This window comes from Porites lutea, chromosome 14 (genome assembly GCF_958299795.1).
Source record: "Porites lutea chromosome 14, jaPorLute2.1, whole genome shotgun sequence".
Taxonomy (NCBI): domain Eukaryota; kingdom Metazoa; phylum Cnidaria; class Anthozoa; order Scleractinia; family Poritidae; genus Porites; species Porites lutea.
The window spans coordinates 11,088,730-11,103,851 of record NC_133214.1 but is presented as its reverse complement, the minus strand read 5'-3'; the positions used below and the strand labels follow the sequence as shown (position 1 = coordinate 11,103,851).

Genomic DNA, 15,122 nt, shown 5'->3' with positions numbered 1-15,122 from the left:
AAATCTAATATTATAATTTTCAGTGGTAATGGACAATACAAGAACACTTAGAGGTTTAAAATAAGAAAATGAAACCTTACAAATTGTTGACAGCCAAACCTACCTAGGAATAGAAATGACATTCTGGTTGTTACACTTATGCAAGAGAAATCCTCTGCCAAAAGGCTACTAAAGTTGTCTCTACAGTCAACCAATTGCTTTCAAACATCGATTGCTCGGCGGTCGAAACAAACTAATCCTACCCCCTTGTAAACAATGACCAACTCTTTAAGGCGATTTACCATTGTCTTGTTTTACACCACTGAAACCTGTAAATTTTCGTAAGTACCGACCCTTAGTGACCTTAAATAACTGTTTATCTATGTGAAACGACTGTTTATTTCTAGTACAAGTCCTTGCATTCATACCATTGCTTACAGGCATGGTAAAAAGCGCTTTACAACGATTTTATGGAAAATGCGTCACCAAAGACATCATAAACCCGTCCAACCCTCTTATCTTTTATGCCTGTCTCCATGCTATTAGTTGCCATCTTAAGCCCTTCTGAGCTCTCATAAAATCATGGGAAATCCTAGAACACATTGAGCACCACAACTGCATACACTCCCGCAAAAACAAGTCCAGAAGAAAACCAGGGGAAAGATAACGGGAACAAGAAAATTTGATGGCTTTTCGAATTGCTACCCAAGGCCAGTGGGAAGAGCTCTTACTTTGCGATATTTCAATGCATCTCTATATTTTAGCGCTGTTTTCATGCGAGCTCATTACCAAAGCCTCCTAAGTTTCAAATGCAACTGGTGGAAAGAGGAAATAACCACGCAAAAGAGACACACAAATTAGAACCCACAAGACGGAAAGGAAGAGCAATTTCAGGTACTGTATACAGATTTCGTTGAAACTAAAACGACGCAATCTCCTGACTCGGAGTTCAGCGCAGCTGTTATGAGGCCAAAAAAATTGATTACACCAGAAAGGGTCAATCAATCAATCAATAAACCTGAGTCAATGTTTATAGTGATGTACTATATCATACTGAATTCGGTAGTGAAAATAAAAGCCGTTTATAAGGGTGAAAAAGGGATTTAGGCTGTTTATGCTTCGACCCGTTTTTATTATGTTAAGTAATAAAATTGTTACAAAAGGGGCTTACCAGGCTGACTTGAAACAACCCCATCATCATTACTCTTAAAGGCTCTCTTGTAGTTCTCTGTCTTTTCAAAATTTTTTCGCCTAAAAGTGCACAACAAATGCCTTAGAATAGTCACTATATTTGCTCATAAACTAAAGTCGTGATGTTTATGGCTGGGTTAACACCCTTTTTACCATCATTTTTCACACTACCAAAATACACCTTGTTTTAATACTTCCCAAATATTGCATCACTATGGTTTTCAAATACTTCTGGGTATTACAGTCGTCCCAAGAGAAATTGAAGACAATGCGAACGCAAAATTTTGGGGAGTAAACAAGGTGTATTATCGGCAATATAAAAATGGTGAATACGCTCAGGTTATGGGTAGACGAGTGGAAGATGACTAACACATTGAAATTTAGTAATAAACCCTTAATGACTGGTCTCGAGGGAAACAGTTAATTTTGTTTCCCTAGAATCTCAATGTTTCCCGAGGTATATACAGTATATTTCAAATGGAAAGTGGATGGAACAAAGGTGGACTGTCTAAGCTGGCCACGGCAGGTGGCCTCAAACCAGCAAATTTTACCAAGTATTACTGGAAGTATTTGTATCTGTCCTCCTCAACTAATTTACTGATCGCCTAAAATGAGAGTCAGCCCATTTTGTTCAAAGCAGCAACCAAGATTAAAAAGCATAATTTCAGAAGTTAAGGTTTTTTCCGTTTATTGCATTCCCAGTATATATTTGTAGGTGGGAAAGCTCCTGAAACCTGCCATCTAAGCCTTACACTTCCAGTGGCCACATACGAGAACTATCCTTGGAAGCAGCCTCGTCCTGAGGGTGTCTGTTTATGAGAGCTTCCACCGTATGCATAATGTCATACACAATGTAACCAGAAATGAAACAATGATTCATCAGCACTATACTGACAATACAATGTAAATACAAATGAAAGGCGTCAAAACTTCAGCTAAGTAATAAATTCTCTGATAAGTGAATTTACTCTGACCTGTGACCTGTACATTGTACCTGCTACTTAACGGAAGGTTTTGTTACGTTTGGGTTCAGAATCAGATCCACTTTTAACAGCGGTCCGCGTAAATATCAACTAGACGAGGAAATGGTCAAAAAATGACCTGGCCTCAAACTCAGGCAGAATAAAGCCCTATGGGCCCTAGTTACAAAATCGTTGGTTTAAGGTGGCTCCCTAGAGTAAATTGGCCGTGCGCAGCCTGAGCACTAGTATGGCGCGAGCTTTAAAATCCGCGCGACGTTCACGCAAAAATTAAAACAAACATGGCCTCTCAGCTCATTGTGCAAAACGTTTGATTAGTGTTTGTCAAACATTTATGAGAGGAGACAATGTTACACCGGCTACAAGTCACTATCGATCTCCAAAAGAGTAAATTGTATGTAAAAACAAAGCAGAAATTTTCCAAAGGCATCAATTTTTTGGCTTCAAAAGTAGACAAACGTTAAATAGTCGAAGTAAAAGGACAATGTTTTTGCATAACGAGAAATAATTTTTACTCACAGATTGACCCTTGACGAAAGCAAGAGTTGTCCGTCGAGACCTACGGTCTTGTACATGTAGCTGAAGACATGATGTACGATTTATAGATCGGCGCCATCTTTTACAGCAGACCTTTAAAGAAAAACGTCGCCGCCGAAATTATCCCTAAAGAAGAACAAGGTTGAAAAAGTATCCGGAAGTGGGCTGACATTTGAAGGTCTGCAAACAGTGTACAGCAGATTAGGAAATGAAGGGCTTATTGCGATCCTTGCACAACCACCGTCTTAATGGCCGACGATCGCCATACTCACGAGTGACCACCACGGTTCGAATTTTAGCTACAATAGTCAAGTACTTCGAAGAAAACATCCTGTGTTAGGTATAAAATTGAATCCGCTATCTCTCCTTTTTCAACTGGCGAGATATCACTGTAATAATACTAATAAACGGCTTCAAAACAATCGTTAATATAAAGTGGCAAAGTTTAAAGACATTTCACCAAGGGAAATAAGAAATATTAAGAAAAAATGATCAAAAATGACAAAATTACTGCCTGTCTAAGGATTCGATGTTGTTTTCTTAATCCAGAAATTGAAACTTGATAAAAGGGCCTTCTTGTATGGGTAACCTTAGCGGTGAATCTCGCGAACAAAATCGCAAAGACAAATTGACTAGATTTCGTTCTGTAACGTCTGCTAGATAGCTAGGGTTATTAGTAAATACTCTAGGGAGCCACCTTAAGTACGATCGAGTGAATAATATTTTTTAACGAGTTTTTTTCTTCCCGAGCCCTAAAATGGGCAAAAATCATGCGAAATTAGAGTCATATTCAGTAACTCGTAAATTTTAAAATAAAGTTGGCTACTAAAATATAATGATACTTCGTATTTTTACTATCTTTCCTCTATAATGTTAACTGATTAGTTCGCGATTTGGTCAACAAGAGATTTTTCAAGAAATTTTCAAAGTTGTTGACTCCAAAGCGCTTAATCAACCGTCAAAATTTAGCACTTTTTCACGAGCTAAAAAAGCGGATTGGTACATGGCTTTGAACACCAAGGCTTGTTTAGTCTGAAAGAGCATTCTTTGTACTTCAAATTAGCGAAATAAAATTTTTGGGTAAATGAAATCAAGAACGCTGACAAAGCCAAGCAAATGTAAATATTACACTAAAAACGGGCGAAAAATCGTGACCTCTGACCGAAGCACAACCAAATGCGAATTACGATAGGGCCCAAACCTTTAATTATTCGGTAACTTCTTGAGACAATATTGGTCCGAAATGTGTATAGATTTTTTAAATAAAGCTGAGTTAAAGTATTAAGTGTCAAAAAGTCCAAAAAGCGGTAAAAAATACAACAAAACTCACGAGTAATCTGTTCCGTTTTCTGAATTTTACGCAGCGATTTATGCGATTTAACGAATTAACAATTTTTAATCCAACGATACCCACCTGAGACTGTGTTAGTTTAAGAGTCCATAGAACTTCTCAGACGATTCCTCGGAAAGACCTCCAGAAGGAAATGAATGAAAAACTTGAACTTATAACTGTAACAATTTCACTTGCCGCAACGACAATGAACGAAAACAACTGTCGAACTGCCACAGACAAACCAGCTTTCAGTGGAGTCATGCAAAGCATGTCACGTCACGTAATTCTGCCCCGCGCATTTGGGAAGGAGGGAAGAAATTCTTCCACGCTGTGCCCTAAAACATTTATGAAATAAAACTAGCTTTGGACTGTTTCATTTTTGCCCTCGCTTGAGGGCAAAGGTGCCTCTTCCGCCGATATAATCTTGGACTTGATGAGCATCCCCACAAACGAAAAGTGGGAATTTTTTTTCATCTTTGATCTCAACAACGTTAGCCTGAATTTTCTCATTTGACCTTCGCTATATTTACAGACTGGTATAAATGGGAAAATATGACTCCCCTGAAAATGCCACCAAGGAGGCTAAATGTTTGGTTGCCTCTTAGGCCAAATTCACCTCAGGGATCCGGATTTCTTGTCTGTGGAACTTGTGGAAGGCACAAATGTAACAAGACCCCTAAAGTCGTTTCCGTGAGATGCGTTGGTCCATGGAAGCATAATGGCGTTCTATCTGAATTTGGAAAAATTAGGGAAACCGGAAAGATGTGTCATCTTAAGAGCATCGATGAGTAGGTTACCTGTAAGGGTTGGTTTGATGTGCTTATGACTGAATTTATAGAAGCCTGCGTGACAGGCTACTATTTCTCCCCAATCAACATCCCCGTTTTGCTTCCTCCCTATCCCCTACCCCTTTCGACACGTGCTACGCAAGCTAAATTTATAGTTGTCAGTGGTCGCAAGGATGGAGTTGGTCTTGTTTCGATCTATCGCTATGTAGTTATTTTCATAGCACGATTTAGATAAGAAAAAGAAGTTATTTTGCATCAAAACCAGGTTTACCCGTGCAACTTAAATTGGAATGTTAACGGAACAAGTAATGGAGAACATGCGCATAATGCTCTCTAATTAACCTGAACAGGAACAATATGTATAAAGATACGTCATATCTTGGTAGTAAGTAGCCACAGGTAACTTTTTCAAAGACAAATATACATTGTAGTTTTAGGCTAATGGAAAAAAAAAAACAAAACAAAACAACCGCTTGCTTTATCCAGGGTCGAACCCAGGGTTACAAAGTTCGATAAAGTTCCAATGTTTTAATCCACGATGAAAGTTTAATATTCCAAGATGTTCTTGGTACGGTTAAAAATTAATTGCAATGTGCATGTTTCCAAGGTCTCAAAGTTAACATAGTTCCAATGATTATCCCTGATTCCAAGGTATAATAAGTTTACTAAGGTCCTGATCCGTGTCCCATCCAGAAGTCCAATCCATGCCACGAGCGAGCCGTCGATCGACGAGGACAATATTTTCGCGATTTCAGCGCCAACCGTCAAGGGTACGAGTCGAAATTTACGCGATTTAACCTCCCATCGTCAAGGTGTTTTCGATAAGAAAAGAAAAAAAACTGAACTCTAGCTGTGCTCGGTAAAAACTGGTGAACTCCGAATAGAAAAATTTATCGGAAATCATGGCCCGCAACCAGACGCTACTAAAACCTTATGAAAAAGCTCGACCTAAACAAAAAAGAATCATGAAGGAAAGAAATAATTTGGTTTAGGTCGCCTTTCGTGACTTGCCAGTATCCTGAAGGATTTCGCTGGTTAACAAGCCATCCTAAACCACGAGTGGGAAAACTCAACCGCGACAAATTCGGCAAGGAACGTTCTGCAGTTTAACGTTCTTCAGAGGAAGCAAATCGATTAAAAATCGATACAGATTTTGTACAATCTGATTGGTCGGCTTGGAAGAAGAGATAATCGATAAAGATTTTAGGCAATCCTATTGGCTGGCTTTGCAATTTTGGGTACAACCGAACCGGATTTTTCCGTGGGAGTGCCACAGGCATCCCACGGAATAACTGGACCCAAGTGTAATAAAGGTCTATCCGTAATAACATTTGAACCCAAGTGTAATAAAGGTTTCATCTGTCACGACTGAGATAATATATAGATTTAGCCAGGGCTAAAAGCGAAGCTCCCATTAATAAATTTATATTTTAAATCAAACAATAAACTTGTAATCCACAAATCAGTTAGCTTAAGGGCACATTCATGTGACTTTTGAGGGAAAGGATAAGTTATTTTAGAGTGAAACATCTTACATCGAGTTGATAGCCTAAATATACGTACACCCAAAAAATAGCAAACATCTTCTATCACATTCAAGAGCCATAATGTCTCTTGATCACAGTAGATTAGGCCTCGAAAACAAATTCTTGGAAAACAAATCAGGCCGCATTTTTTTGCGTTCGACAGGTTTACTTTACAAATTCTTGCCAACAAATCTGAGGGTGTGTAAACCAAATTTTTATACTTTTTATACATCACATCTGAGGTGAAACAGTACTTTTTATCATACAGACCTCGGACAAAATACGGCATTTCACAATTTTTCAATGTTCAGGACGATCAATCGTGGGCTTTTAGCGAAACCGTTCAAAAAATTTCCAAAATCACTCATACGGCCAGCCGGTTCTCATTTTTAGTGCGAGCTGTCAGTGTGGTCGAGTGTTTGAATGAACTTTAATGGAGATACGCTTCAACATAATAACGAATTTATCATCATTATTTTTTGTTATTTAACGGTTCCAGTTATAACGATGTGTAATCTTATAAAGCGTTTGATACGCGCGACATTTCTAAGTACTCCTGCAAGCGATGTTCATGAACGATGAAAACAAACACCACAGACAAGCGATTAAAATTGCAAGAGAGACTATTAACAATCAATAAGAGAAATATAATTCGGTAAAACATTTACAGAGACAACAATTTTCATTCACGAAGACAAGTATTAAAGTGTCTCTAAAAATCCTGAGTGTTTAAGCTTAAAGCTTAAGCTTATGTTTATTTTGTTTTACTTTCAGCCGGCCTCCCGGTGTTTGTTTTTTTTTCAAAGATGAACTCCTCGAAACAAGAAAATCACTCAAAGTTTTCTTTCCACAGCCAAATTTATAACTAAATATTCTTCGGAACGTTTTTTTTTTTCTATTTGCCGTGAGAAAATATATCTGAAGGCCATTTAAAGTTCTGTAAGCTTATATCAAATCTGATACTAGATCAGATCATTGACTCAAATCTCAACAAACGTGCAAAAACTTGCCGCATAAACTGTGCTCGACTTCATGAAATTAGATATAACAAAAACAAACATCAAATACAATAATTACTCCGGCTTACCATTCGAGATTCAGTTCCTGAAAGATATGAAGGAAGGCCATAGTTGCTTGAGACTTTTAAACCGGACGGACGGACGGACGGACGGACGGTCGGGCGTACGGTCACGTGATTACCAAATTTTCTCGGATGGGTAGATTACCACATTTCCTTAGCTATGGGGCTCCGTCCACGCGCGCGCTTCGCGCGCGGGTGGAGCTCCGCTAATATGAGACATGTCCACAACAACCTAAACATGGTTATCTTAACTTAAAAAGCTGACATCACGGTTCATGTGACCAAACAGAACTAGAAAAAAAAGGAACGAGAAAAAATACTATAGAATCTAGCAATGGCCCTCAGTTAAAGTTTTGGCAAATTTTTGCTATGAACCGTGCTTTTAAAAAAAAAATCATCGCTCCAGAATAAATAAATATGTCATTCCCGTTCGCTTACACAAAGGTGCCAGGCTAAACAATTTTAAACCCAGTGGACTGATCTGTTATTATTTTTTCCCCTCTGTCTTCTTGTCATTTTCACTATTTCACTCACGGCTGAATTTTATTGATAGGATTTCATGACTGTCAGTACTTTGCAAAAATAAGTTCCCGCAAACAAAAATTACCGCACAAATTTTTCCCGCAAAAACTTACTCCAGAGGAAATACTGTATGCTCTAACTTAAATTCACTACACAAGAATACAGTACCAAGAAATCGTGTCTGTTCAATCACAACTGGTCTCTTTTTTTCAGAAAAATACTGACGCACACTTAGTATTGTTTGAAAATATGTATTTCTATTGCACGTACTCAATAAAAACGACAATATTATCAATGCTGGGCACTGGGTACTTTCTGAAATCGCAAAAATTGATCCCCAGCAAGAAAAACCAGTCTGTCCTAATCGCAAAAATTAGTTCCCACAAAACACAAAAAAACGGCCAATCCGCAAAAATAAACTCCCGCAAAAATTTCGTTCCACACGGTATCCGTTGGAAAAGTGATCGGTCGTTTGATCAACCAGGGCCAGGTCGTTATTTTTGGTTCCTTACTTACGTCAGTTCAGGTTTATTAGACTACCTTTGTAATCACCGATTATGTTTATAATTATGTACTTTAGTTTTAAATTCAATTTTGGTAACGACCCCACAGTATCAGCCCCCGACAAAGGTTTGTGTTCCAAACCGACTAATATCGGAAAAAATGATATCATGTGTACTGGCTCTCTTTTCGCCGATCAGTTCCTTCGATTTTGTCCTTTCAACTTGTCCAAATCTTTTTTGAGATCCGAATGTGGCCACTAGTTCATTGGCTTCCGAAGAGCTTATTCCCTGTTGTTGGCTTTTAGTCGGGATGTTTCAACGCAAGGAACCACCGAACCACAGGAAACCGAATGATTACAAAGGCTCGCCACAAATATGTCTCGTGTTCCTCTAGGATACACATGCTCAGGCACAATTTTGATATTACATAAATAAAATTATACTGTTCTTCGTCCTACAAGTGAGCCTCAAATACGAAGTGTCATTATATTTTAGTAGCCAACTTTATTTTAAAATTTACGAGTTACTGAATATGACTCTAATTTCGCATGATTTTTGCCCATTTAAGGCCTCGGGAAGAAAAAAATTCGTTAAACAAAATATTATTCACTCGATCGTACTTAAACCAACGATTTTGTAACTAGGGCCCATAGGGCTTTATTCTGGATGAGTTTGAGGCCAGGTCATTTTTTGACTATTTCCACGTCTAGTTGATATTTACGCGGAGCCGCTCTTAATAAGAAATTAATCACCTTCTCCAAGGACAGACACACAAACCACAGCACTTTTCAAGGCCTGTCAAATTCCTTTCTGCTTCTTTCATGTCAACATTGATCTGATCCAAGTTTTCTTCCACCCTGTCTAACTGTTCACCTTGTTCATCCAGTGCCACCAACGTTTTGATCCCGACTTCCTGGCTCTGGAAAAAAACAGTGAAAGAGGAAAATCAACAAACAGTAGCCAGGAACAACAACAGAAAACAAGCGACCCAAGTTCTTGCTTGTTTTCTGCATACTTCTGTTGTTGCTGAATTCTGAATCTGAATTCTTTGTAAACCACACCTGTAGGGTGTTAAGTTTCCCATAGTTTTCCCGAAAACAAGACGCTACGGAGCGTACACTTCGACGTCGTGATTGTGGAACTGATTAATTGCAAATGCGGAGGAATAGTAAGAAATGAAATATGGTAAGAGTAAGGCGTTAATTGTGAAATTATGGGATTTGTCAGGATATTCTGAAAAAAGCAACATCCAAGAGGCCTACTTGCCAAAACTAGCATTTCGGGACAAATTGTCTCTTAGATACTCGCCCAGTTATGCTCTGATGACTCCATGCAAGTCCTTCTAAATTTGACTTGGGTCTAAACGTTTAGACCCAAGTCAAATATGAGGGTACTGGCGGTTAATAACAAGTCTAACAAAACAAACAGTGAAAAAATAATTCTCTATTTTTCTTAGTCACATCAGGCTTCAAAAACAGCATAGCAGTCTCATGTACTGATTAAAGATATGTAAGGGATGGGTAAGGAGTTGATTACGTTGAGTATGGAATTGGCTAAAACTCAATGTTACGAGTTCGAAACTTGAGAATAGTGATTCACTGACTATCAGCACGCAGAGATGTCGGATTAACTCAAGGAAGTTTAATAGCAAAGGAAAATAGCCTTTACAGAGCTTTAAAACACAGCATCCGCCAACACAAACTTGACTTGAACTTAAGTAGAACTAAACAGCCTCTGCCAATAATAACAAATTCTCCCTTGAACTTCAGATATCTTACGGCTTCCGCCAACTTGTAAACACGGAACTTGAAAATCGAACTTCGTCACACTTGACTAAACATAGCAGTCCAGCTCGTGGGAAAAAACTTCCTTCGTCAAAAGAACTCGCTTGGAACTTGTATACCGTTTAACACAAGGTTCTAGAAAATACTAAACAGGCGAATAGTAGTAGCTTTTCGATATATTTTATGATTTCAGTAACTGATGCAAATCTGCTGACTCATGCTGAAATGTAAACATGTCCTAGTTCACGTTTGAACCGCAGGAAGGGCTTCCAGAGAACGTTCGAGAAAGTCGCGCAACGCATGAAAGCAATTTTACTACGTAACACTCAACAAAGACAAAATGTCTTTGTGTAGCATTTTGTAACTTTAAATTCATCATAAAACAGTTCGAAAGGAGGTCTCACTCGTGAAATGTGCTTCAACACTCGAGGAGAAATTTCGTTTTCTCTACGTGGCCACGTAATATCCTCTATTTATTCCTCGAGTAAATTAAAGACTAAACTCGAAGTGAACTCAAGATATCAAGATATACTCAAGATACCACGAAGTAGTCCGGTCTCATTTCGTGAAATAGCCGAAACAAGCAGAAAAGTAACCAGCTTGCACGCCCAATCTTCTCCCGATACTGGTGCATCATTTCATGACTATTTTTCATAGCTCGAACCACCTTGGGTCGCAGTAGCGCAATCGGCTAATCCTCAACTTAGAGTCTTCTCTGATCTGACGGGTCACACAGATGAGTCGGTTCAAACCCCTCGAAAAAGTAAAAGGATGAATCAAAGAAATCGACGTGATCTCGAGATATCTCGAACTAATTCGGCTCTCACTTCGTCAAATAGCCGAATAAAACCAAAAACCTACAAACTTTGCGTGCCCAATCTTGCCAAAAAATGGCAACTTTGATACATTCCTGAGCGTCGCGAATCCTTTACTTCGCCCTCCGCCGAAGTAAAAATCAGGCAATAATTCAAGAGAGGCAAAATGGCCTAGTGGTTGATGCATCAGAACCTCCCTCTCTCAGTTTCAGGTTCCAGTCCCACTTTGACAGCCAGCTGGGTTTGTCCTTGGTCGTCCCAAATTTATATTCTTGACATAATATTATTCTCAGTGGGTATGATTCTTTTAACTTAAGCATCTCAGATAATCTAAAAACTCATAGTGCATGCATGTAGAACCTTGAACCTGAGAACAATATACACGCACAAATGCACCAGATTAAGGTAAGTACAGTTGAAGTGAAAGACTGACCCCTTCTCATTTCAGTCTCTCATTTCTCTACAGTGAAATACCCTTGAGGAGGTTTGTCGGGCCTCAAGCTTACCTCATTAATGGTGTCTGCATCATATCCTTACTTGTTAGCCTGCAAATACAGCCATCTCTCCCGTGCTCCTCGCCACTTCGGACATTTTGCAGGCGAGACGTCTACGCCTCAACCACATGCCAAATTGATAAGTAGATCAACGTTTAAATAATTTACCTTGTAGTCGTATGAGTCCAAATATGAAATAAATTTGTTTGAGTTTCTGTTTCTCCTGGTCTATTTTAATAATAAAAGTTTTGAGTTCTTCCATGAGCAAAACTTGAGCCGCAGCACAACTCAAATACTCCTTTTCAAGAAAACTATTATTCCACAAATATTAACTGTTTTGCAGTACAGTTTGTAGATTCATCGCATTTACATTTTGTGACCTTTCGTGTTTTCTCTGTCCTTGTTAAACAATAACTAAAAGAACATAATTACTGCATCAACCAATCAGAACCACTGACCAGATTCTGGATAGACTTTATGTTATCAGAGTATGGAATTTCCGTTTGTTGAGGCGCAGGTGTTTCTCACAAAATTTCCTTAGTCGCAAGAAGCAACTAAAGACAGCTGTACTCACAGCCTACTTGTCTGTTTGCTTGTAAGAGAGTGAGGTTTCAGATCAACCCTGCACTCTACAAGGAGTGGTCTTCACCTGGGGAGGGGGGGGGGGGGGGGGGGGCGCTCCTTTACTTGGCTGAGATCGGTACAATGTATGTGCCGCTGTACAGGATATGGTTTCCTGCATCTTGAGTGTTGAACAGGGTGTCTTTTTGGACTCGAAGACTTAAAAGGAGCATTAAACTTAACTTTAGTGCCCCTCCTGGGGGTCCACATCTCAATAGGAATGAAGTCTCCATAGCAGCTGTACATGTAAATGAGCAAGAGTTTAGAAGGGTGTCTAATTGAGGGTTGTTATAACATGTTTTGTAAGCAGTTTGACCGACATGAGCGTTTTTCGCCTTTTGAACTCAGTTCAGCTCCAATTAAGATCGGCGTCTGAATCAATTCGGCCGGTCTAAAAAATTTGCGTCGGCCTTTATTCGCATAAGGTTTGGCTCATGAAAAGTTTGGCATCTGAACCGGGCTTAACTCTTACCTCTTCTGCCAATTGTAACATACGCCGCGTACTTTCCAGGGACTGTCAAGAGGAGAAAGAAGGAAAGAATGGTTTAATAGGGAAGATACACTGAAAATTCCCTGATAAAATCAGGGGTTTCAATAAAAATTGAATTTTATATAGGCTGAGTAACTGACTCTGTTAACAAGAGGGCTGTTAGTCCCCTCCTTCTAGCAGGTCTGGGGGTATAATCGATCCCCAAGACAATCTGGTAACTTCAAATTCTCTAGATGTGACTTTTAAAACTCTGATAAAGGAATATTTCTCATCAATAGCAGGGAGTATTTTTGTACTTTTTAAATGAAGTTAAATAAAATTTAACAACAAGGAGTAGTGCCTTCTGTTGTTGTCAGTCAGTGGTCATCCTTTCTTTCGTCAGCTATGGCTGTTTGCGTGTTTGCATAGAGCTGAACTAGCATTTGGTATTTTATTGGCAGGTGGTTTTGTTCGTCAAGCCTAGTGATTTAATTCCCTGCTCAGGCTAAAAGTATTGATACATCCTTGCGTTCTGAAACATTGTGTGATAGTTTAGATTGCAACTGAAGAAAATTAGCAAAGGAGTGTTTTACTAGCCCTATATGGCCAGTTTGGGTCATTTCTCTTCTTATTCTGGGCTATTCAGAGGGCACATGCATTCAATTTTGCAGCTTTGGTGATCCTGAATACCACAATAAATTGATGATGTCCTATCTGATGGTGACCATACAATTACATGCAAGTGTAGAGTCATGGAAATGTCCAGCTATCACAGTTATCTACAAAGATGTGTGGCCAATTTTCTTTTTAACTTGTGAAACTATTCACAAATTTTATAGTGAGCACTCAATGTTTTTATGCAATCTTTACTAAAACAGGTGCTTACAGTGCTCATAGTACAGTAGACAATATCATGAAAAGTGCTTACAAGTTAAACTACATATAAAAACATTGAAACGCTAACTGTTATGAAATGTGCATTGCTCTTGAAGAAATTCACCAGGCTAGTGAAGTTAATATCGATTTAAATGTTCTCAAAACATAGCCAGTCTTAAAGTCTTAATGATGCTGACAGTTTCGATGACTGTCAGCCATCTTTATCAAAACTTGGAAAACAGTGTCAGAAGCCTTAAATAGCCATAACAGACCACGTCTGTCAGAACAATCACATTATGAATTGGGAAGCAAGTGAAATAGTTGAGCAGGAAAGCGACAAGTTTAAGCGATGGATCAAGGAAAGCATACGTATTAGATCGAACACTCCTACTACGAACAGGGACGAGGAGCCTATCAGCTTTCTCCCATGCATATGGACACAAGTGATCTCCACCCCCAAACCAGGGGGGGAGGGGTGTCTACAGAGTGACTTTGCCCGTTTATCGCAATAATTAACACCCTCAGAAGCCTATTTAAGGTTTCTGACACTTTTAATGTTTTCCAAGTTTTGATAAAGATGGCTGACAGTCATCGAAACTGTCAGCATCATTAAGACGTTAAGACTGGCTATGTTTTGAGAACATTTAAATCAATGTGCATTGCTTCATACATTAACATGAAAAAAAGATGAAACTTTGGAAAAATGAAGGAAAATTTCTCATGGCAATTAACCTTTATTTGAGTAGGCAGTGACCGGAAGGTTTGTACGATCTGTGCGGAGGACTTAAAAGCGAAAAGAAAAAAACTCCCTTTGTTTAAAGTTATCTCTTAAATTAGTTATAGTCCCCCAACATTAGTTTTAAAGATGCTATTGTCAAGGCTATGTCGATGTGCTGTTTTGTATAGCCCTTTCTTCGTGCCTTGGTGATACAGCCAAAGGTTTAAAACAAGAAAAAAGTTATTTTTCTGGCAGCCTACTTGTAGTTTTACAGCAAGAAGCCCATAAGTGTGACCTCCAATAATTAACTCACATTCTTTCATGCAGACATTAACCAATCAGAAGTTGAGGACAGTTTCCAGCTGGCTTCTGATTGGATTAAATCTGTACAAAAGAATGTGCATCAATCAAAAGCGGCCACACTTTTGGGTTCCTTACTTTAAAAGATTAAGAAAAAAAGATAACAATTTAATGGCAGTCAGATGGTGGGGGTGATAATCAGAGCGAATTGGGCTTTCTGAGCAAAAACTATCGACAGAAAGCATAAACAAACATTACAGTCGCATGATCATTCTATAGCTCAAGAACTTTACTAGGTGTTGCTCTTTGGCCCAGATTAGGACCGAAAAAGGTGGGTGATCTGATCAAGCAGGACAGAACCACCAGCCTTGTACAACTCAGCAGAGATTGTGTCCGATCCTGGGGCTTTCGTGGTGGACGTTTGCTTGAGGGCTTTCCCTACTTCTTCAGTCGTATTCTAAAGAAAACTACAGGCCCATTACTGTCCTACCATGTGTGGACAAGGTTTCTTAGCAACTAGTAGGCGCGCAAATCACTGCTCGCTTTGACCGTCGCATGTATGAATATTCATCTGCCTATCGAAAAGCTCACAGCTGTGAGACAAC

The 15,122-nt window shown here is 39.0% G+C and overlaps 1 protein-coding gene across 2 annotated transcripts in view; it reads right to left on the bottom strand.

Moving 5' to 3' along the window:
- Nucleotides 1-15,122, bottom strand: part of LOC140925305 (synaptosomal-associated protein 25-like) — a 47,036-nt gene that overhangs the window by 19,888 nt on the left and 12,026 nt on the right. For both annotated transcript variants that reach the window (XM_073375303.1, XM_073375304.1), the window contains 3 exons: nt 12,627-12,668; nt 9,193-9,359; nt 1,151-1,230 (listed from right to left, as the gene is read on the bottom strand). In XM_073375303.1, the coding sequence (XP_073231404.1) occupies nt 1,151-1,230; nt 9,193-9,359; nt 12,627-12,668 (289 nt within the window). The remainder of the gene's footprint in view (nt 1-1,150; nt 1,231-9,192; nt 9,360-12,626; nt 12,669-15,122) is intronic.